General features: G+C 43.4%; 1 protein-coding gene across 1 annotated transcript in view; it reads right to left on the bottom strand.

Moving 5' to 3' along the window:
* The window catches only part of dock10 (dedicator of cytokinesis 10), a 249,531-nt gene extending 225,550 nt beyond the window's left edge, over positions 1-23,981 (bottom strand). Inside the window, exon 1 of the mRNA XM_055646386.1 lies at positions 22,273-23,981. Coding sequence (XP_055502361.1) covers positions 22,273-22,380 — 108 coding nt within the window. The 5' untranslated portion in view covers positions 22,381-23,981. The remainder of the gene's footprint in view (positions 1-22,272) is intronic.
* Between the last annotated feature and the right edge of the window lie 1,028 nt (positions 23,982-25,009).

Below are 25,009 nucleotides of genomic sequence, written 5' to 3'. Positions count from 1 at the left end.
GGAATCTAGTGCTGATGCCAACTGGTCCACATTCAGGCAGTTTTCAATTTCATTAAATCTAAAAGCCGACACCACCAATGCAAAAACTGGAAAGGAGAATTGCAGGTTAAAAGTGTACAATTATATCATGCATTGCATAGTACACTATAACCACAAGCCATTCACTGTTCAATATTTGTCTTCAACAAGTAGCAAATCCTTTGTGAAAAAAGTTTTGTTTTTCACCTGTTGGCACAACCTTTGAGCAAAGCTTTTACTATATTGCAAAAAAAAGTGCTGGAGTCCCACTAGCATGCGACGAGCGCGTACGGTCTCTAACGTGGTCGCTTGAGCCGTACGGCCTCGCTGGGGGCCGGTCCCACTTCGATCGCCAGAGCCGTATGGAGTTGTGCGGGGCTGGTCCCAACATCGCGCGGGGCTCTGAAAAACTGACCCTGTTCAAAGATTCCGCGCGGCAACGGCCTGTCGGCCCGCAGCCGCATTGAGGCCGTACGCAGCATCTCGACGACGTACGCAGCGTCTTGACGCCGTACGCCTAGCGCATGGCGTTGCGCGATGACGTCACCGCCTGGCGTGCAGTTGCGTGATGACGTAACCGCCCGACGCCATGCGACGTCCAAATTCAGTCGGCCCGCCTCCTGCCCGGCTGATTGGTGAGTATGATGTCGGGACCAGCACCGCACAACTCCAGACGCCACCGCGGTTGGAAGTGGGACCGGCCCCGTGAGGCCGTACGCCTCAAGCCACCACGTTTGGTCGCGCTAGACTCATGCAATCGCATGCCGGTGGGACAGGCCCTTAACTCAGCGAGTCAGGCAGCACCTCTGGAGAACATGGATAGGTGGATATTCAACGGAAAGTCAAGAGATGTATATTGAAGGGATAGAGGTAAAACTACAAAGGAAACTGAGGAAATGAAGAGTGTATGAAAAAAATATCGTCACATACTGGGTAACTCAATTGAAAGATGTTTCATAAGCGAATAAAGAGTGCATATGCAGGGAAAGAGTCAAGTCGACTCGAAACAAAAAAATATATACGTTGTGTGGAGGTGGATGTTGGTGCGATTCCTTCGAGATTTTCTTCCTCAAGAAAAGCAGATGATACTGCTGCTGAAGTTATGGGTTAGAAGTGTGAAATATTAGATATGATAAGCCTAGTAAAAGAAGAGAAATCACCAGACCTGAACAAGAAGTATTTTGTGCTGATAAAAGAGGCTCGAACAATAATTTTTCAATCCTCCCACCCTGCAGGGGTGATGCCAGAGTAATGTGGAACTGTTAATTTAGCACCTATGTTAAATTGTCAGTTAATTTAACTTTGGTGAAGGCAATGGTCAATATCAACATTTACTGAGAACAGTAAATGTCAAACAGGATGTCACGAGCCAAATTCAGAACATCCTCGAGAGAAGGTGAACAGCCGGCAGTAGTTGTCCACACAGGCACAAACGCCATCGGGAAGAAGAGGAAGGAGGTTCTCCAACACGAGTTCAGAGAGTCGTGTGAAGACTGAAAGGCAGGACCTCTAGGGTGGTTATCTCTGGATTGCTTCCTGTACCTCGTGCTGGTGAGGACAGGAACAGGGAGATAGGGGATCTGAATGTGTGACTGAGGGGCTGGTGCAGGAAGCAAGGATTTGGATTGATAGACCACTGGGATCTCTTCTGGGGTAGAGGTGACCTGTACAAAAGGGACGGGTTGCACCTTAACTGGAGGGGGACCGACATTCTGGCAGGCAGGTTTGCTAGTGCTACACGTGAGGGTTTAAACTAAATAGTGGTGGTGATGGATTGACAAATTGGGAATATAAAGCTGGAGTTGAAGGGGAAGGGAGTACAGGAAAAGTTACAAAAGATTTTCAAATTAATGGGAAGGAAAGTTCTAGAAGGGATAAGAGAGTAAGGTCAGTGCCAATTGCGAGCGATGCGAAGGGGGGAAGTGAATACGGAGGTCAAAGTGTTGTGTATACATGCGCAGGGTCAGGTACGTTTCGGCGCTGCCGTTTCGGCGCCTCCGTTTATAATATCGGTATTCATCAGAACCCGAACCCTAACCTTAACCCTAACCCTAACCCCTACCTCTGTAAATACCTCCAGATAAATAAAAGTGTTCCATGCTTGACAATACTCCGGGATAGTGAATTCCAGAGATTCATCACCCTCTGCAAGAAGTTCCTATGCCAAGGATATTGCAAGTGAGATCAGCTTTATGTTAACAAGTTTGGAAATTGGTTTCCACTGGCCCACTGCTGTGGCACCCTAACCCTAACCCATACCCTAACTCTAACACCCCGAAACGGCAGCGCCGAATGGTACCATTCCGCATGCGCAAAGTGTAAGAAACAAAGTGAACGAGCTTGAGGCTCAGTTAGAAATTGGCAAGTATGATGTTGTGAGGATTACAGAGACGTGGCTGCAAGAGGGCCAGGGCTGGGAACTGAATATTCAAGGCTATACCTTCTATCGAAAAGACAGACAGGTGGGCAGAGGGGGTGGGGTAGCTCTGTTGGTGAGGAATGAAATTCAGTCCCTTGGAAGGGGTGACATTGAAACAGGAGATGTGGAGTCAGTATGGATATAACTAAGGAATTGTAAGGGTAAAAAGACCCTAATGGGCATCTACAGTCCCTCAAACAGTAGCCTGGACATCCGGTGCAAGTTGAATCAGGAGTTAAAATTAGCATGTAGCAAAGGTGATGCTGTGGTTGTTATGGGAGATTTCAACATGCAGGTAGACTGGGAAAATCAGGTTGGTACTGGACCCCAGGAAAGGGACTTTGTAGAGTGCCTTCATGATGGATTCTTAGAGCAGCTTGTATTGGAGCCTACCAGGGAGAAGGCAATTCTGGATTTAGTGTGATGTAATGAACCAGATTTGATAAAGGAACTTGAGGTTAATGAGCCATTAGGAGGTAGTAACCATAATATGGTCAGGTTTCATTTACAATTGGAGAGGGAGAAGAGTAGATCGGAGGTGTCAGTGTTACATTTGAATAAAGGGGACTATGGAGCCATGAGGGAGGAGCTGGCCAAAGTTGACTGGGAAGATACACTTGCAGGGATGACACTAGCAGGAACAACAATGGCAGGTGTTTCTAGGAATAATACAGACTTACCGTACACTGCGGAACAGGCTGTTTCTGTGGAAAGAATTGTCACACATGCGACCTGCTCCGTATTCTGTATTATTCTGTATTATGTATACAAACTCATGCAATTCCGTAACCCTCCGACATATATACGTTCATGCAATCTTGGACTCTAAACCATTCTTAAACTCTCCATCTTTAATAACTGTCCCATTAGATCCCTTAGATGGCACACCAACTATTTTTGTTTCACTTGATAATGCCCCGTGATAGGCCATAAAATATTTTTGCAATGTTAAAGATGCTATTTAAATATAAATAGCTTATTTTTTTTAATTAACCTGCATATGAGGCCACGTTAATTAAAAAAAAGATTTAACAAGAATATGAGTGGCAACATTCTCAAATATTTTCATGGTGGGTAAATGGAGCGAGCTGCCAGAGGAGCTAGTTGAGGCAGGTAGAATAATAGCATTTAAAGGGCATTTGGACAGGTGCATGGACAGGGAAGGTTTAGAGGGGATATAGGAATCATGGTAACTCTCCAAAAAATCTTAACCTTCAATTCTATCAGGTCAGATCCAGAATTGGGAACAGGTTCAATACATAATTATACACTGCATCCCTCACTCACACAATTCTTAGATGTAAAGATTTATGTATTGCCTTTAGCAAGACTCTTAAAAAGCCATGTTTTGTTTTCCTTTACTTTGCTCATTAACCTCGGGCCATTGTTGAGTAGAAACAATTCTCCAAACAGCATAAATCACAGCTGAACACCATGAACACTCTCTAATAAATCTTCACTCTGTTCACTCGCCTTGTATTTCACATAACCCATCAGAGAAAATAGAGACCTTCAAGTTTGTTTCTTAAGATGTCTGCATTCTTACCCCAAGCTAACATACTTGGCCTCAGTAAAAGGCTGTCTGAAATAGCTCTGCAGAGAGATGAGGAGACATGGATTACATGCAGGCTAACAAAACCAACTGACCAACAATCCTCAAGTGTGTGATATGGTTGGCAATTTTAATTCAACATTCTGAACTGTTACACTGTCAAAATTTAAATTTTAATGTATTATTGATTTGTGACCAAAGGAATTCAGCAATAGTATTGTACAGAATTTCTGTTCTTCCAAGTGCACATGATTTTTTTGATCCTGTAACTATCCATATCATAATATTTAATGAACAGTACAATTTTAATTATTGAAAGTGATCTTTTTTTATTTTGCATTCAAGCATAATTGCAATAATTATCTACAATCAACTGATAATCAGCCCAGCATAGATTGCCATTTTAAATTATATCCTTAGCATCATTAGTTTAGTTTAGCACAGCGCGGAAACAGGTCCTTCCAGCCCATCGAGTTCGTAACGACCAGTAATCACCCATACACTAGTTCTATCCAACACACTAGCCAATTACAGAAGCCAATTAACCTACAAACTTGCACGTGTGGTCACATGGACAACGTACAAACTCCACACAGACAGCACCCATAGTCAGGCTCGAATGTGGGTCTCTGGCACTGTACACTGCGCCACTGTGCCACCCACAGGGATCCTAGGGATAAACTACTGAATTTGGACAATAGACAACATATTTTCAGCATGCATTCTGAATGGTCAGGGAAAGGGAATGTTTACAATTGATGACATTTTTTCCGTCCATCTGATCCACAAAGAGAAACTAAACGCATGTTCACTGTGTCTCTGCAAGAGACCAGCTACACTTTAATCCAGTGAGACTAGTGTACCCGAGAGAAAAATAAAAGTTTTAGTGACAAACCAAAGATATGCATAAGATACTAATACAAAGCTATTTATCAGGACCAAGGAATCTTTATTCTGGATGCTTCCAGTCGAATGGGAAAGATTTTCTTTATTAATCTTCTTCTGGCTAAAATTCAAAGACAAATTTTAATTTTCATGGCATCATCAGGCACTGCTTCACGATTTATGATGGGGGGTGGGGGGGGGGGTCGGGGGGGGGGGGGGGGGAGGTGCTGTATTTTTGCCCTTTAAATTTAACAAAAGCAGAGATTCAACATGTAACATTGGTCAGGGTTCAGCAAATGAAATATAATTGTAAAAGATTGTAAACTTACTGGCCTGGATAAATGTACGATGGCTCACAGAGCAGATAATAAAGTATTAGATGAAGTGCTGCAAGATCTTAGATACAATCATAAAGTATTGGGAGGTTTATTTTAATGCTGGTTGGAGATTTTTGTCAATGGCTATCAGTAATTCCATGAAGCTCTCAAGCAGACAGGTTGAAGTGTTGTATTTATATCTGGGAAATTGTTAAATGTTTACTCTAGAAAATCCAATCTATGACGTATTTGACAGGCGATCTGTCCATAAGGGAATCTGTTCTGAATTTTTGATAACAAGGAACTGCAGATGCTGGTTTATAAGAAAGAAAGATACAAAATGCTGAACTTAGAGGGTCAGGCAGCATCTTTGGAGAACAGTGAGGGGTGTTTTGTGTCGGAATCCTTCATCAGACCTTCAGAATGTAGTCAGATTAGGAAATGGGAACAAAAACACAGAGACACAGCTGGAATGATCTCAAAGACTTGGGTGAATGGATATAGAAACATAAATAATAGGTGCAGGATTAGGTCCTTCGGCCCTTCGAGCCTGCACCGCCATTCAATATGATCATGGCTGATCATCCAACTCAGTATCCTGTACCTGCCTTCTCTCCATACCCCCTGATCCCTTTAGCCACAAGGGCCACATCAAACTCCCACTTAAACCCCCTTTTCACGGGGTGACTTGACGCAAGAGGTAACCAGAGTTTAACATCGTGGGAACCTCGTGCGGTAACAGTACGGCATTCGTGGACCACCGTGGCGCTAACGGCAGGTAATCGTGTACCTTGGGTACTCGGGAGAAAACTCAAACATGTTTGAATTTGTCCAAGAATGACTTGTACACTTGTGGTTGAGCATTGCAACATTTTATGAACGTAGTGGCCAGTGCGATATCCGTAGTAACACTAAAAAACACAGATTATTCTTCAGCTCATTAAAGAGCTCGGGTGAAAAAAAACAATGTAGTGTGTGACAACAAAGTAACATCATTTGTGCCACGTGATTAACTACACTACAGTCCACGATGTTCATTCACGATTAACGGGAAAGATCGGGAGACGGACAAGTCACTCGCACAAATGACAGAATTGCCGGGTACCGTGGGAACTCTTTACTCTACCCCCGTTATATCGTGTGATATCGTGCTAGACCACGACCACTCCACTCTGGCTACATCTTGCGTCAAGTCGCCCCGTGAAAACTAGCCATTAAACTTTGTCCCTCTCACCTTAAAGGTCTTCGGAGTGAGCACCGCCACCATTGCTGGCTTGTTTCCGATGTAAACTTGAACGATCGTATGTGTTGTGGAAATGACAAACTGCCTTGAGAGCACCAGGGATTGAGTACAGATTTGCTTCCATAAGTGTTAGTTTTTGTAAGTTGCCTATTGCATAAGTCGGGCAGTGTTTATGTACAAAAAATTACATTTAATATAATTCTCTTTAGGTAGGGACCATGTGTAAATGTCCTTGATTCAAGACTGAAATTCTTCAGAATGCACCACAATTCTTTCTTGTGAAACCGGTGTAAAATGTATGGATTATTTCATCTTCATCTCTGGAGCAATCGCCATTAGGCTGACCATGGTCAAGCATTGAGTTTTGAAATTAAGACCATAATCTTTTAGTGATTGGCCTTGCACCTTGTTAATGCTCATAGCATTAAGTTGAACAGGGAACCAAAGTCATTTGAATTGGAAAGGTAGATCAGATGGGATAATTGGTATCGGAGGGATGAGGACATTTCCCCAACAGCATTTCCAGCCATTATTACATGTCACAGTAATTTCTGAACAGATTATCCTGCGCTGCCGTGTAATATTGGTGGGTTCAAATTCCCGAGTAGCACAATTAGAGCTACTTTTAGTTCAAGAATATGTAACGTCATACGGTGATGACAGAGAGTTTAGAAATGTGACATGGAAATGCACAACCTTATCAGCATTTAGATAGATAGATAGATAGATAGATAGATAGGTAGATAGATAGATAGATAGATACTTTATTGTCATTCAGACCTTTCGGTCTGAACAAAATTATGTTTGTCACACTGTCAAAATATTTATATTACACAGGTTGCCTGAGAAGCTTTGAAGGAAGGTCTGTATTCATGTCCTGCACTATGTCAGTATTTTTGTGTGAAAATCACTCTATCAGACATTATTAATTCAAATAGTGTTGAGCGACACTCGACCACAGATCATGAAGAGATATATGGTGGCCGATTAGGGAAGGGGGAGATGCAACGAGACCTGGGTGTCATGGTACACCAGTCATTGAAGGTGGGCATGGAGGTGCAGCAGGCAGTGAAGAAAGTGAATGGTATGTTAGCATTCATAGCAAAAGGATTTGAGTATAGGAGCAGGGAGGTTCTACTGCAGTTGTATAGGGTCTTGGTGAGACCACACCTGGAGTATTGCATTCAATTTTGGTCTCCTAATCTGAGGAAAGACATTCTTGCCATAGAGGGAGTACAGAGAAGGTCCACCAGACTGATTTCTGGGATGGCAGGACTTTCATATGAAGAAAGACTGGATAGACTCGGCTTGTACCTGCTAGAATTTAGAAGATTGAAGGGGGATCTTATAGAAACTTACAAAATTCTTAAGGGCTTGGACAGGCTAGATGCAGGAAGATTGTTTCTGATGTTGGGGAAGTCCAGAACAAGGGGTCACAGTTTAAGGATAAGGGGGAAATCTTTTAGGACTGAGAAGAGGAAAACATGTTTCACACAGAGAGTGGTGAATCTGTGGAATTCTCTGCCACAGAAGGTAGTTGAGGCCGGTTCATTGGCTATATTTAATGGCTCGTTTTCACGGGGCAATGACGTAAGATGTAGCCAGAGTGGAGTGGTCGTGGTCTAGCACGATATCACACGATATAACGGGGGTAGAGTAAAGAGTTCCCACGGTACTCGGCAATTCTGTCATTTGTGCGAGTGACTTGTCCGTCTCCCGATCTTTCCCGTTAATCGTGAATGAACATCGTGGACTGTAGTGTAGTTAATCACGTGGCACAAATGATGTTACTTTGTTGTCACACACTATATTGGTTTTTTTCACCCGAGCTCTTTAATGAGCTGAAGAATAATCTGTGTTTTTTTAGACAAATGCTGTTTGGTGTGATGCACCTTCTCTCAATATGTGCAAGAAGTCGTCTTTTTATTTTGTCAAATATGAATAAAGACTGTGTCTCACATTGACCGTGATGATTGTGTTATTTTATGATCTACTGAGAGGTGAAACTTTCAGTCTGAAGAAACTTTCAGCCCGAAACGCCACCCGTTCCTTCTCTCCAGAGATGCTGCCTGTCCCGCTGAGTTGCTCCAAGCAACTGGTGTCTATCTTCAAAGGACTGACCAGGACTCACTCTCTCTCTCTCTCTCTCTCTCTCTCTCTCTCTCCCCTCTGTGGGTCGCCTGTCCATTTCCCTCTGTAAATGCTGCCTGGCCCGCGGAGTTCCTCCATTTGTGCCTGTGTGAGAGGGAGGGAGGGAAAGAGAGAGAGGGAGAGGCAAACACAAGGTGGATGCGAAATCTCACCTGCCTGTTTCAGTGACAGACACCCACCGCCAGTAAATGAAGACACCCCCATCTGTCTCCCCCTCCTCTCCCTCAACTCCCCCACCTTTCCCTCCCAACTCCTGTCCCGTCCCGACCCCCTGGGAAACTGAAGGTTTCCCGCTGTAATTAAAGAGTTCCCACGGTAGACCGTAAAACTGGGACCCTGGTTCTGGACTCCCCCAACATCGGGAACATTCTTCCTCCATCTAGCCTGTTCAATCCCGTAGATACGATTAGACAGGTATCTAGTTATTTAATTCAATTAATGATTTCTATCGCCCAGCCTCTCATCTTTCAATCGGGTTCGGCCAGGAAGGAACTGCAGATGCTGGATTAAAACGAGGATAGACACAACATGTAACTCAGCGGGACAAGCAGCATATCAGAAGGGTCTCGACCCGAAATGTCACCCATTCCTTCTGGCCAAAGATGCTGCCTGCCGTCGAGTTACTCATTCACTTTAAACCGGCATCTGCTGTTCCTTCCGACACATACACAAGAAATAAGCAACTTTTCGGGCCGAAACGTTGCCTATTTCATTCGTTCCATAGATGCTGTTGCACCCGCTGAGTTTCTCCAGCATTTGTGTGTGTGGGTGGGAGTTGGGGGGTAGAGAGATAAGGCAGCCTGAGGAAAGGCTCGCCTGTCAATTTCCCTCCGTAGATGCTGCCTGGCCCGCGGAGTTCCTCCAGTTAGAAACTGCTTTCAGACAAAAAGAGACACACTGACATTAATGAAATGCTTGTTAGCTAGTTTTATTAGATTTGTATGTAAATAGCAAACTGGCTGGATTCACTCTATCCAACTTCCGGGTTCACCGTTCGCAGGAGTTCCCACGGTAACCGCAAGAGTTACAGCGGATATCGCACTGGCCACTACGTTCATAAAATGTTGCAATGCTCAACCACAAGTGTACAAGTCACTCTTGGACAAATTCAAACATGTTTGAATTTTCTCCCGAGTGCCCAAGTTACACGATTACCTGCCGTTAGCACCACGGAGGTCCACGAATGCCGTACTGTTACCGCACGAGGTTCCCACGATGTTAAACTCTGGTTACCTCTTGCGTCAAGTCGCCCCGTGAAAAGGGGGTTTAAAGGAGATGTTTACGGCACTTTTTTATTTATATTTTATTTTAAAAAGGTGATAAGTACCTGGAAAATGCTGCTGGGGGCGATAGTGGAGGCAGATACGATAGTGGCATTTGAGAGACTTATGTATGGGCACATGGTTAATCAGAGAATGGAGGAATATGGGTTAGGTACAAGAGATAAGAGTTGGTCTTGGCATAATCTGTAGCACAGATATTGTGGGCCAAATGGCATGTTCCTGTGCTGTATTGTTCTATGCTCTATGCTCAATTAATCTACATAATCACCACTAATATTATTATTCACTGAATAATTATATATTTAAATTAGATCTTATTTCAATTACGTGGAGTGTTCTAAAGCACGGTTGCATGGAAATAGATGCAAGCATGGTGACTGCCAGCATAATAACCCATGTAGCGTAGGATGCAGCAACTTGTTTTCAATAAGATTCCATGTAAGAAAGTGTTGGCTAAAATTAAAATTCACGGCATTGGGGTCAGACTGGGGACCAGGTTGGATGATTGCCAAAGTGGTCAGAGAGCTAGAACTGGTGGGTACCTATTTGAATTGGAAGGAAGTCATTTGTGGTGTCCCGAATGCAACAGTGCTTGGGGCTCAATGACATTTATTATTAACTGAAATAAAGCAACACAGCCACAGATGGCTGGCATGCTAAGTAGTGAAGATGCAAGATAGCATAATGAAGAATGATGCGAGTTGGAAAATATTGTGCAGATGGATTTCAATTTATTAATTGTCAGGCTACTCCCCCAGAATTGAGATTGCTAGGTTTCGGTTTGGCATGAATATTAAAGGCTAGAGGAACTAAAGTGAGGAAGCAGGGCCATCATTCAGTTCAGCCATAAACAAAGTGGAAAGTAAATTTGTCGAGGGATTCAAACACCTTTTTGCATTATCTACATTCCTTTCAGAATGATTAAAACAATTTAATTACGCTGAGGACATGGTTTAGACACTTCACACTTACATTTAGCAACGGTTTTTTTACACAAAGGGTGGTGGGTGTAAGCTGCCGGAGGATGTAGTTGAGGCAGGTATTGTCTTAACGTGTAAGAAACAGTTAGACTGGTAGATAGACCCAAAATGCTGGTCTCAGCGGGATAGCACCCTTGTAACAGACTGTTCGAACTACTTCCCTCCGGCAGACTTTACAAGGCCTTCTACGCCCGAACCTCCAGACTCAGAAACAGCTTCATTCCCAGAGCTATAGCGGCTCTGAACCGGCCCTGCTGAGTGTCCCCATCCCCCCTGGACTGTCTCCCTCGGATGGTCACGTCACACAGCTTATTTATTTATTTTACTTTTCTTTTACATCGGGTTGGAAGCTGCACACTAAATCTCGTAGCACTGACGTGCAATGACAATAAAAGATATTATTATTATTATTATTATTATTATTATAGACAGCATCTCTGGAGAGAAGGAATGGGTGATATTTCAGGTCGAGACCCTTCTTCAGACCCTGCTCGACCTACAACATCGCCCATTCCTTCTCTCCAGAGATGCAACCTGTCCCGTTGAGTTACCCCAGCACTTTGTGTCTATCTTCGGTTTAAACCAGCATCTGCAGTTCTTTCCTACGCATTTTGACAGGTATTTGGATAGGACAAGTATAGAGGGATATTGGCCACAAACAGGCAGGTGGGACCAGTGTAGATGGCACATGTTGGTCGGTGTGGGCCAGTTGCGTTGAAGGGCCTGTTTCCATGCTGTATGAATCTATGTAAAATTTGAATAAATATTTTGAAAATAATAGACCTATACCAGCTTCAAGGAATTGTTGAATTTTAACATACAGTAATGTGAAAAAATTTAAAAAGAACATTATTTTGGAACTGTGACTCTGCCCAAGAAACAAATGGTAATTTCAATTATTTTTCCCAAGTAACCAGCCGACCTATTGGTTTGGCTGGAATGGGTGCTCCAGCTCTTTGGAAGTGTAATGCTGTCAGACAAGTGGAATTATTCCTGGAGCTGCTCACAAATTGGACCAGTTTCTGGCATCAGGGACATAAGATCAAACTCTTGGAATATTGATTTGAACAAGAAAATCATCGGGAGCTTAAAAAATAAATGGTAAACAAGCTTAAGAATTTAAAAGGGCTGGAAATCAGTTATGGAAAAGAAATCCCAACAAAACTGTTTGCAATAAATTTGCCAAGAATATATTTATTTACACTAAATTAAATGTTCTTATTGTAGTACTGTTTCATGCAATTTCACACAGGCTGGTGGTATGTCTCTATCAAAAGCCATGATTGTACCAATGACTGCTCAGTTACTGTGTGTTAAACAAAACGCAAGCAATTTATACTTATCATTTGAAAAGGAATATATGATTGGTTACTAAGAAATGTGATAAGGGTCCACCACTGAATTTGCGGCACCCTTGGTTCCAGAACCTTGCCCTGTGATCCGTTTTGCCCGACCAACAGAGGTCATGGCCTGGGGAGGGGGCAGATATTTGCGGGCGGTGGGGGACCTCCAGGGGGAGGGGAACTAAAGTGCACTCTCGTAATTTTGGCCAGATTAAAGGAGGTGCCAAACCTCCAGTTGCCGTATAGTCAGTACCAGGGCTGTACTTGACTTAAAAGTTAACATTAGGCTCCAAGAATATTTCATCGTAGCAATTTTTGTAACTAAATGGTGCGAGTCTATATTTATTACAGTTAGACATTTAGGGAGTTAAATACATGCAACTTGCTACTTCACTGCTTTTACAGCACTCTAAAAATATTTTTTATCCAATAAAATCATTTTATGCAGTCTCGTGTATAAATGATATGTTACTGCTATCTCGTGTTCCTCATCTTGCTTACAGCCACTATATTTGTGCAAGTGTGCACTGTATTTAATATATAGAACGTGTGATTGAGGCTCTCCACTTCCTGCCAGAACAAGCATGCAATACTGCGGCATTAATCATAATGTATCATAGGTAAGCTAATTTTTTAGTCAACATGAATATGGTTTGGAGATTTTCCATTCCATTTTCATTCTCCTCTCAACCTGATCTAGAATGTCATATCTTTTCCCCACCAAAAACTGTCAATCCCTCTCCTTCACTCCTCAGTAGAATTTGACCCAATTGCCTCTTGACTTGTTACATTTGGTAATATGGAAGAGCAGGATTTTATTCACAGGATGTATCAGAGTCTCACCAGGGGCCCACAGTGAGTGATAGCAGTCTGCACCAGGGTTCCTCGTACATTTACATTGGAAACAGATGTACAAGATAGATACAAAGTGCTAAAGTAACTCTGTGGATCAGGCAGCATCTCTGGGGAAAAAAAGAGGATGGGTGACGTTAGGGGTCGGGACCCTTCTTCAGACAAGCCTGAAGTGAACTGCTAAAGTAAGCTGCCCAATAATTCTTCATTCCAAATACCCAGGGCAGAAGGTGTTTTCATTCAAAGCGAAGTGTACATGGAGCATTCTCATAATGGGTACGCTGCGAGGCTGGTAACCCGCAGAGCCAGAAATATCCCATTTAAATTCCACCAGAGTACTTTAAGAATTGGAAAACAAATTGCTGGAGGAACTCACTGCAAACATCTGTGGTGGATAAGGGATGGGTGACCTTTTGGGTCGAGACCTAGCAGCGGGGCTGACAGTGCGGAGGAGAGACAGCCTGTAGGTAGAGGTAAGGAGATGAGGTGCGACAGGTGCTGGCAGGTGGCAGGTGGAACCAGGTGAGGAGAGGGCTGCCGGGGTTGGAACCCGTTGGGGAAGGGAATGGGGAGTAGACAGAGAACAGCCAGTGGAAGGTAGGTAAAGTTGGATAAACAATCCTTCGCTCCATAGATGCTGCTGCACCCACTGAGTTTCTCCAGCACTTTTGTCTACCTTCGATTTTCCAGCATCCGCAGTTCCTTCTAAACCTCATCTATTGCATCCGCTGCTCTAGATGTCAGCTGATCTACATCGGTGAGACCAAGCGTAGGCTTGGCGATCGTTTCGCCAAACACCTCCGCTCGGTCCGCATTAACCAACTTGACCTCCCGGTGGTTCAGCACTTCAACTCCCCCTCCCATTCCGAATCCGACCTCTCTGTCCTGGGCCTCCTCCATGGCCAGAGTGAGCACCACCGGAAATTGGAGGAGCAGCACCTCATATTCCACTTGGGCAGTCTGCACCCTAGTGGCATAAACATTGAATTCTCCAATTTCCGGTAGCCCATGCTGTCTCCTCCCCTTCTCAGCCCTCCCTCAGCCCTCGGGCACCTCCTCTTCCTTTTTCCTTTCTTCTCCCCGCCCCCCTCCCCCCCCCCTCCATCAGTCTGAAGAAGGGTTTCGGCCTGAAACGTTGCCCATTTCCTTCGCTCCATAGATGCTGCTGCACCCGCTGAGTTTCTCCAGCATTTTTGTCTACCGCCGATTTTCCAGCATCTGCATGTCCTTCTTAAAAACAATCTTCCCCTTTTCTTTCCTCTCTTCTTGGTTTCATCCTTAGATTTGTTATTAAACACTGAAGTACAAAACAAGATGGTGTATATTCAAACTATAACTTAGAACTACAAATCTTATCGCATCAGTATCATAAAAAAGATTGCTTGGTATTTTCACGTAACCATGTGAAGGTGTTCCACCACCGATCACTGTGGCATGGTAGACAGCAGCAGGTCACAAAACCCTACGCTAGTACATCACTAGATGTAAGTGACATCTTAGCTACATCTGAAGATAGATATAAAATGCTCGAGTAACTCAGCGGGACAGGCAGCATCTCTAGAGAAAAGGAATAGGTGACGTTTTGGGTCGAGACCCTTCTTCAGGCTGAGTGTCAGGGGAGAGGGAAACCTGTCTGAGGTGCCCCCTTCCTTGAAAAGTCAATACAATTTCTTCCTGGAATGCAGCTGTTTCAGCAAAGATGTGCTCCGATTCACTGTCTACACCATGATCTGGTTCTCATTATCGCAGTAACATTTCCACATCCAAACACAACTGATACATCATCTTGAATTTCAAACTGAAGCGGCAGGCAAAGATGATTGTGAAAATAGACACAAAATGTTGGAGTAACTCGTCAGGCCAGGCAGCATCACTGGTGAAAAGGAGGAGGTGATGTTTCGGGTTGGAACCCTTCTTCAGACTGAAGGCCAAAGATGTTCAGTTTAGTTTAGTTTAGAGATACAGCATGGAAACAGGCTGTTCGGCCTACCGAAGAAAGACACAAAAAGCTGAAGTAACTCAGCGGGTCAGACAGCATCTCTGGAGAATAGAGGTGACATTTTGGGTCGAGATCATTCTTCAGACAGCATCAGCATCTGCAGTTCCCTCCTACACGTTTGGACCGCCGAATCCATGCTGACCATAGATCACCCATTCTCACCAGCTCAATCTTATCCTGCTTCCTGACCCACTCAATAAATACTAGGGGCTAATTTACAGAGGCTGATTAACGGACAAACTTTCACGCCTTTGGGATGTGGGAGGAAACCGGAGCACCAGGCGGAAACCCATACAGTCACAGGAAGAACATGCAAACTCCACGCAGACAGTACCTGTAGACAGGATCATCCCGAGTCTCTGGCACCGTGAGTCGAGTTTTTAAATGTCAAGAAAATTTTCAATGAGGACTCAGATAAATGGGGTGGCTTTTGTTTTTAACTACATACACCTACAGGTAGCAGCACAGTGGTAGAGTTGCTGCCTTACAGCGACAGAGACCCGGGTTCCATCCAGACTATGCGTGCTGTCTGTACGGAGTTTGTACATTCTCCCTGTGACTATGTGGATTTTCTCCGGGTGCTCTGATTCCCTCCCACACCCCAGGTTTGTAGGTTAATTGGCTTCAAAATAATTGTAAATGTATTTATTTATTTATCTATCTATCTATCTATCTATTTATTTATCTATCTATCTATCTATCTATCTATTTATTTATTTATTTATTTTATTCTGGACAAGTAAAGACATTAAAGACATTAATAGTAACAAAATCGAAATTATCAAACAATTGGACATTACAATCAATATTTACAAGCAATGAAAAGAACAAAAAGCAAATTTCCAATGTCCAACTCTGTGTCTGTACAAGCTCGAAAAGGAGTGAGAAGAAGAATAACTTATTAAATCTCACCCCAACACTTCTACCATATTTAAAAATCAATTAATTAAAAATAATACTACCCCAGGCAATTTCCCATAATACCTACAGACATATATATACACATACAACTATTATACACATACAAACTTCATATATGAAGTAACCAAACACAAGTAAACAATTGCAAAGCAATAGATAAACATTAACCCCCACTTGTCAACCATCCCCTCCATCCCGGTACCCCTTGAAAATTATTTTTTTATATATCATTTTAAAATGATTCATGTTTGTACTTTGCTTTAATTCTTCGTTCAATTTGTTCCACACTCCTACTCCACAAACCGAAATACAAAAGGTTTTTCTAGTCGTACGGACTCTTTGTTTCTTAAAATTAAATATTCCTCTTAAATTGTAACCCCCCCACACGCTCGTTAAATAATTTTTGAATGTTTCTGTAAATTGTAAATTGTCCCTGGCGTGTAGAATTTTATTAATGTACGGGGTGATTGCCGGTTAGTGTGGGTTTGGTGGGCCTGTTTCTACGCTGTATCTCTAAATAATGGCTGTCTCAACACTGGCAGCAACATGGCTTTAGCCAGCAGGGAAGATAAAATTCTGACTGAGAATCATTGTAGCATTTTCAAAGGATATCTTCATGCAGAAACTTTAAAAGACAAGAATGTTATTCCCATTTGGGAAGGGATATTTTCTAACACCGTACTGACAGCGTTATAAAACTGACAATCTATTCGGTAATACTCATGAGATTTGTTTTCAAAGCCCATTTCTCGCAAAGGAATGACAAAAAGTAAAGAACAACTTGCAGACAATAAATCCTCTGGTCTTTCACGCTGGAGTTAATTAGGTGTCTCAGTTCTGTGAGGGAACAGCATAAATCTCACGTTGCCCCATTTGAATGCTTAATAAAGTTCTTGCATATCCTGTTTGGGAGAGAGCAGGCCAGAAGACAACCAGTTCAAAACACATCTCTGTAAAGTGGAACAGGACTCAGTGAGTTCTTTAAGTATCTGTCACTGGCACTTTACAACTATGGAACTCTTCAACTTTCCATTTTACATTCCTTGCTCCAATATCCAGATAATGCATATTTCATTTTATTCCAATCCTTGCTTTGCAAGGCATAATCTTGTAAAGCATCACCCATTTAATCTTTCCCCCTCTTATCGTCTTTGAAAACTTTCAAATGTTCTCTTGTACGACATCAAATATAGAGCGGACTTCGTATCAATCTTCTCATGCAAGGTGTTCCTTCACTTACACTTTGCATTCATTCAAGTCAAAGCAATAATTCTACCTAATCTATCTTCATAATGTAAAAGCACATTATGGTACCCAAAGAACTGGATGCTGACCCCTGGATGGGTTAATTTAGTTGCAATCACACACACTTAAACATGCGGAGGAAGAATCCATACAGAAATGCCTGCAATGGATTTTTTTATGCACAAAGTTCTGTGAATTGTGAGACTTCTTTAAAAAGGAGTGTTAGCACCCATTACTCCAATGATTTTACCGTTCTAAACTTGTATTCATTTATTGCAACAAACTTTAATTACACTGCCCGTTGTTTTTTACTCTTGAGCATGTCCTGAATCAAATCCCATATTTGTTAAGAAGGAACTGCAGGTGCTGGAGTAACTCAGTGGGACAGGCCGCATACCTGGCAAAAAAGGATGGGCGATGAGAAGGGTCCCGAGAGATGCTGTCTTGAGTAACCCTCTGAGTTACTCCGGCACTTTGTGCTTATCTCCCATATTTGATAATCTGGCAGTTGGGGTGGTTTCTCCTTGCCTCACTCGGGTGCCTAGATCTTGCTTGTAAATGCCAAAAATATTGAGCAGAATCACCACCATCTAACAGTTAAAGTGGAAGCAACTGTGGAAAAGCCATGCATGCATCATTAAATGCACCAGCTCCAAACTTACTGATTCAAAACATTATTTCACCTCATGGGTAGATCCAGATGAAGTCCAGCAGCAGAATGACATCTTCTTGATAAGCCCTAGCATTTGCACTGTTGGAAATAGGGTCCTGCACCAGATTATAACAACAGCAACAGAGCAACAGAGACTTTACTTCCTCAGAACACTGAGGAAGGCCCATCTGTCTGCTAAACTGCTGGAGTCTTTCTACCGCTGTTCGGTAGAAAGCATTCCGACTTACTGCATAACTGCCCGGTTTGGGAACTGTTCAGCAGCTGACACAGCAGCTCTCCAGAGGGTGATAAAAACTGCCCAGGGTATCATTGGACTCCCCCTGCCCCCTCTGGAGGACATTTACCACTCCAGATGCCGCAGCAGGACCTCTAATATCGTGAAAGACATTTACACATCCTTGTCACCACCTTGTCACACTGCTGCCCTCAGGAAAAAGGTACAGGTCGCTAAAGTCACGCACTGCCAGACTCAAGAACAGCTTTTACCCATCAGCAATCTTGGAACTGAACTCCAAAGATCCTATAGCAGACTAGGTTATGGGGAAGGAGGGGGGGGGGGGGGGGGGGGGGGGGACAGACAGTGTTAATTTATGTAAATGTGAATCCATGGGTGGGTTTGGGGGGGGGGGGGGGAGGAGTGTAAAAAGTACGAGTATGTGAATGTTTGAAGTTCTTTTAAATGGAGAGACCCAGTAATCTCGTTGTATGTGACACATGCAATGATAATAAAGCATTCTGATTCTGATTCTGATATCCTGGTTCAGAATCTTGAAATATGTTGATTTCAAAGGCAATATTTGGGTTGCGAAGAAGAAAGCACCATTAGGGAAATTATTTTGGTTTCATTAAATGTTTTATTTATTGGTACATTTTAAGGATTTTTGCAGTTAACTTTAATCTAAAATAAAATTATTAACTTCATATTAAAATATTTTTAAATATCTGAATTCAGAGGCATTCAGTAATTTGCTAACCCTTGCAACTTTTGGCAGGTTACAAAACAGAATGTGAGGTTTTTCTTGCTGTTAAAGCTTTTCGGGATCATTTTGCAGGTGAGGTTCCTTCAGCACAGTGTTGAATGCCGTGCCACTGCTCAGTTTTTACGACTTTAGAGATACAGCGTGGAAACAGGTCCTTCGGCCTGGCGCTGTAAGGCATCAACTCTACCACTGCACCAATGCCCAGTTAACTGGAGTCCTGGATTTCTCAGGACAGCAAAATGAGCTCTTCACATCCATACCAGGCAAGTATAGGCACAGGGGGACTGCAGATATCCTGTGACGTTTGCGGATTCATGCAAGCAAGATCTATTAGGAACATTCTTCCGAGTGGATCACAGCAAAGATGTACATCATTTATTTGAAGTATTTGAACATCTGATGGAAGGTCTTATCTAATGGTTGCAAATACATTTAAATTCAATTAAAAGAGCTGAAGGATACATGGAACCAGGCCCTTCAGCCTACCAAGTTCATGCTGGCCATCGGTCATCATTCACACATTCACCCCCCCCCTCCCCCCCCAATTGACCGACATATCCACACATCTTTGGGAGATGTGGGAGAAAACCGGAGCTCCTGGATGAAATCCATGCAATCACCGGGAGAACGGGCAAACACCACACAGACAGCACCCGAGTTCACAATTGAACCTGTGAGGCAGCATCTCTTTCAGTTGTGCCAATGTGTTGTCCATTTGCTGAATGACAATTCAAGGCCAATACTTCCTTGTTCATCATTTCCTAGCAGAGACAGAGACCTATTGTCCAGTCATAGTACATACAACAGTACAGCACTGGAACAGGCCCTTCGGCCCACAGTGTCTGTGCCAAACATAATGCAAGACCAACTCATATCTGCCTGCATGTGATCCATAGCCCTCCATGTCTACATGACTATCCAAAAGTCTCTTAAACGCCAATAGCCGTCTCAATCACTGCTCTTGGCAGCATGTTTCAGGCACTCGCGACACACTGTAAAAAATCTTTGCCCCGCACATTTCCTTTAAACATTGCGCCTCTCACTTTAAAACACCTTAAAAAATGGATTTGACGTTTCCATCCTGAGAAAAATGGTTCTGACTGCACATCTGTAGAGGTCCACTCCACCATTACCAAGCTTCAAGAGTGTTTATTGATCATATGCACTGAATGTGAACTGGAACAATACTTACTTCAACAGCTTTGTTGACACATTACACACAACTTATTAAATATGCAATAAACTATCAGTTGTTCGAAGCAAGGTAGACCAAGATAGACTCGGCTTGTACTCGCTAGAATCTAGAAGATTGAGGGGGATCTTATAGAAACTTACAAAATTCTTAAGAGGTTGGACAGGCTAGATGCAGGAAAATTGTTCCCGATGTTGGGGAAGTCCAGAACAAGGGGGTCACAGTTTAAGGATAAGGGGGAAATCTTTTAGGACCGAGATGAGAAAAAAAAATCACACAGAGAGTGGTGAATCTGTGGAATTCTCTGCCACAGAAGGTAGTTGAGGCCAGTTCATTGGCTATATTTGAGAGGGAGTTAGATGTGGCCCTTGCGGCTAAAGGGATCAGGGGGTATGGAGAGAAGGCAGGTACAGGACACTTAGGTGGATGATCAGCCATGATCATATTGAATGGCCTACACCTGCACCTATTTTCTAAGTTTCTAAGATTGTACAAAACACTAAGCATGCAGAGAGAGCAACCATAGTAGGACAAGTCCACGGTGGTTCCGTGCTGAGTTAGGGTTAAGGTTGTGCAGGGTGGTTCAAGATGGAGGCTGGAAGGAAGCTGTTCTTGAACCTGGAGCTACTTGGAGGACCAGCACTCAGGCTCCTGTATCTTATTCCTGATGATAACAACGAGAAGAGAACATCACCACGGTGGTCTCTTTGCCTGTGGCAGGTACCATATTACAAAATGTTTCACCATGCCACTACTTTTTCTGCTAGTTCAAGATCTGCTTAAAAGAAAATCATGACATTTCACCCAAAGCGTGCTAACGGAAATAGATCAGGCCACAGTGACAGCAGAGCTGCTGGTATTTCACAACTAGCTGATCACAATTAGGGCACATCCGGTAGAGCTGCTGCCTCACAGCACCAGAGACCCAGGTTTGATCCCGACCTCAGGTGCTGCCTGTGTGGAGTTTGCATTATTGCTCATGAATTTTGTTAAAACATAAATGTAGTTGAATTAGTTTTTAATTAAGCCATTGAAAATACTATGTATTTTTTAAAGTTGAAACATTTGCAGTTCTCTCACCAAGGAAGCATATTTGGGTTTTTTTTTCAAAATAATGTATTTTGTAAATTATTGAAAATATACCAAAGATACGTACATTTCAAGGGGGAAACACCTCGGTTGGGATTTTATTTCAACGTGAGTTACGATAATTGTCTTGATCTTTGATAATAAAGTGCTTTAGGAAGCGACATCAACAATTTAAAAAATCTGAGCTACAAGCTATTCCGAGAAAATGACTGACTTAACTCGAAACAATTAGGAGCTGTGCTTTTTCTAACGTAGAACTGGCTGTCTATTGCGAATTGAAATTTCACTCCTCACGCAGGAGTTTCCCGTGGAAATCACTCGCTGTCATTTTGGAGAGAGCAGTGAGTCGAAGCGAATAGCCCAGCGTCCCCTGGTACCCACGCCTACAGTGGCGTGATGGCACCTTTTTCACATATTAAGTGCCTTTTAAGAAAAAACCCACAAACGTTGAGGCTTATGCAGATCGACCTATCTCCCTTATTTTGCATTTGTTTTGAGAGGCGGTCAAATCATCTACAATACGGTCGCTGCGTGAACAAACCTTCCTAACTTTTGTAACTTCTCTTAACTTCTCTAACTTCAATTAACCCTTGATTTCCCTCTCTCTCTCTCCATCCTCCCCCCTTCCCATTTCTCCGACCAACCTGACTGTCTCCGTTATTACATTTTATCTCTGTTTGCTTCGTTGTCAACTTCTCCCAGCTAACAATGATCGATCCTACATGTTCTTTTATCCTCATCTCTTTTGATGTCACGTTTTGACACCTTCTCCTTCCTTATCGCTGTGTCTCCCTCGCCCCTGCCTCTTAATCTCTGAAGAAGGGTCTCGACCCGAAACCGAAAGGGTCGCCCATTCCTTCTATCTTGCTGTTTTTAAGAGGGAACTGCAGATGCTGGAGAATTGAAGGTTACACAAAAAAGCTGGAGAAACTCAGCGGGTGCAGCAGCATCTATGGAGCGAAGGAAATAGGCAACGTTTCGGGCCGCTCCATAGATGCTGCTGCACCCGCTGAGTTTCTCCAGCTTTTTTGTGTAACCTTCTATCTTGCTTGTCCCCACTGAGTTACTCCAGCGTTTAGTGACTGTTTCCTTCCATAAAGACATGTCACCATTCACTAAAGACCACTCACCGTTATCAGCGATGCTCTTTTGAAGGCGACGGGAGCACTCTGTCTCATTTCAGTGGCCGTGCCGGGTTTGAATAGACCTCTGGCGAAGCGGCGACTGCTCTCAGCCATTGTCGTCCCCCTTTCTGGCAGATTAAAACCATGCGAAAGCGGTGTCACACGCAGCCTGGAGCTGGCAAGGCACTTACTTTGCAGTTCACACCAGCCAGGAAGCGGAAACTCAACGCAAGTGACAAGGGTATCTGTGCTGTGTTCAATAAACAGCCATCAATCGGAGATAGCATCAACTCGGTGAACACATTGCCCATCTGCCACCGTGTGATTCCACCAACACATGACCCCTGTCACACCTACGCACGCTTTTTTTTCGGTGCAACTCTTTTTTTTAATCAACAATTGGTTGGAGTAAAGAAAGTTTGCGAGGCATCTCGGCGTTGGGTTTTGCCTTTCGAAGGTTGCAACCAAATATAACAATGAAATGTGGTTTAAGTCATGCTGCATTCGCACTGACACCTAACGTAGCAAAACCCATCTAATCTGGGACTGGGACCCACAAACTTCATGTCATTCTTTAAATCCAACTTTTTTCAATAGTTTGCGCCACCTGGCGATAGTACTCTTTACAGAATTTAAAAAAAACACCTGTTATTCATCGGGAAAATGCGCCACAAAATTTACTCTGGTGGGGTCATTTTTAAAGACGCGATCTCTGCTGCTTCCGAGATATGGGTTAATATGGGCTTCCGAGATATGGGTTGAACTAGAGTTGTGAAAATTCGTGGTTGCGCAAAGAATGTAAAATAATTGTAATCAGATTAAACAAAAAACCGTTGTGGTTGGTAAGGGAAACGGTGCCAATGCTTTGCAAATGGAACAGAGCACACAGCACGTGAACAACCCTGAAGAAGGGTCTCACCCGAACATCAGCTATCCATGTTCTTCACAAATGCTGCCTGACCTGCTGAGTTACTCCAGTACTTTGTATCCCTTTGTGTCTTAACCAGCACCTGCCATTCTTTATCTCTTCATGAACAGGCCCTTCGGCCCACAATGTATGTGCCAAGCATGATGTCAAGATTATTTAATACCCCTTGCCTGCACATGATCCATATCCATCCATTGGCTTCATATCCATTAGATGAGAACTATTAAGTAATTCGCTCGATTTTTCATTTCCGAGCAAAATAAGCGATGGGGTGGTGGAGAGATTTAGTCAGTGAAGAGTTGGGATTGTAGGCCAATAGGGCAGTTTCTTTTATCTCCCTTGATTCACGCCAAACGCTTGCATGGTGCATGCAAATCCACGGAAACTGGTGCCAAAGTACATCTCAGGGGAATAACTTTTCTTCCCTAAGAAACAACTGCTCCAACGAGGCACAGAGCATTCCAGGAGAAGGCAGGAGAATGGAGTTGAGAGGGAAAGATAGATCAGCCATGATCTATCTTGAGTAGACTCAATGGGCTGAATGGTCTAATTCTGCATCTATGTAGGACCAACAAACGTATTCCCTTCCACATATTAAAACATATCTAAAATAGCCCAGTGCCAACTTCTTCCCGATAGAATATTGTTTATGACCTCTGAAATATAATTTTTGCCATGTAAAATAGTGAGCACAATCATTTAAATCATTGCTCCTTTATCTCACAGTACCAAGTTGGAATTCAAAGGTACATACACATAATTAGTTATTTGTTTTCTTTTATCTTAAAGGGTTAAATTCCATTCACTTCAACGAGATTGAGGATAGAATTTGATACAAACTATCAAGTTTATAACTTCCACCTCATCGAGTTAGACCAGTTGTTCTTTATCTGAAAGAATATCAAAACCAAAGTCAAAGTCAATTTTATTCGTCACATGCACCCAACGGTGCAGTGAAATGAATTTGTCAGCAGCGATACACTTAAAAAGAACACACAATACACAATAAGATTTAACACAAACTTCCACCACAGCATTCTTCACTGTGGTGGAAGGCAACAACGTTCAGCCAGTCCTCCTTCCTTGTTCGCCCGTGGTCAGGGCCATGAACCCACTGTAGTCGTTGCTAAGGATAGCCCTTTCGTTGGGATGATCGAAACTCCGGAGTCGGGACGGTCAAACACACTCCACAGCTTGGAGACCCTGAATCGGCACTTTCCTACCAGAGACCGCGGCTTCAGGATGTTATAGGTTGCAGGCCGGCGATTGGAGCTCGTCTCCGGCGATCCCCGGCAAGGAATCACAGGCTCCGGATGGTAAGTCCACACCACGCCCGTGGGTAGAAGCTCCGCAGACCACAGCCCCATGATGCCAAAGTCACCAGCCCAGCAATTGGAGCACTCAGCTCTGGCGACTCCGGGCAGGTATTCGCCCGCTCCACGATAGAAAAATCCACGATGCGCCCGCTGTTGATGCTCTGGGCCCAACTCCGGGAAAGGCCGCTCCAATCCAAGCTGTTAGGCTGTGAGGGAGGCAACATGGAAAAAATTCTCGCCTCCTCTCTGTACTCTGACAATTTGAACTATTTTCGACTGATTTCAATAATGCAAAGTATATATAAAGTGAATAAATCTCCAACTAACGTTAAAAAACACTTGGACAGGTAAATGGATGGGGAAGGTTTAGAAGAATATGGCCCGAACACGAGCAGCTGGTACCAGTGGGGGCAGCATCGTGGCCCTTACAGCGACAGAGACCCGGGTTAGATTCTGACTGGTTTCCTCCCACATCCCAAACCCATGCGAGTTTTAAGGT

The sequence above is a fragment of the Leucoraja erinacea genome, chromosome 14 (genome assembly GCF_028641065.1).
Source record: "Leucoraja erinacea ecotype New England chromosome 14, Leri_hhj_1, whole genome shotgun sequence".
Taxonomy (NCBI): Eukaryota; Metazoa; Chordata; class Chondrichthyes; order Rajiformes; family Rajidae; genus Leucoraja; species Leucoraja erinaceus.
The sequence above is the reverse complement of the archived record's forward strand: the minus strand, read 5'-3'. Positions and strand labels throughout refer to the sequence as shown.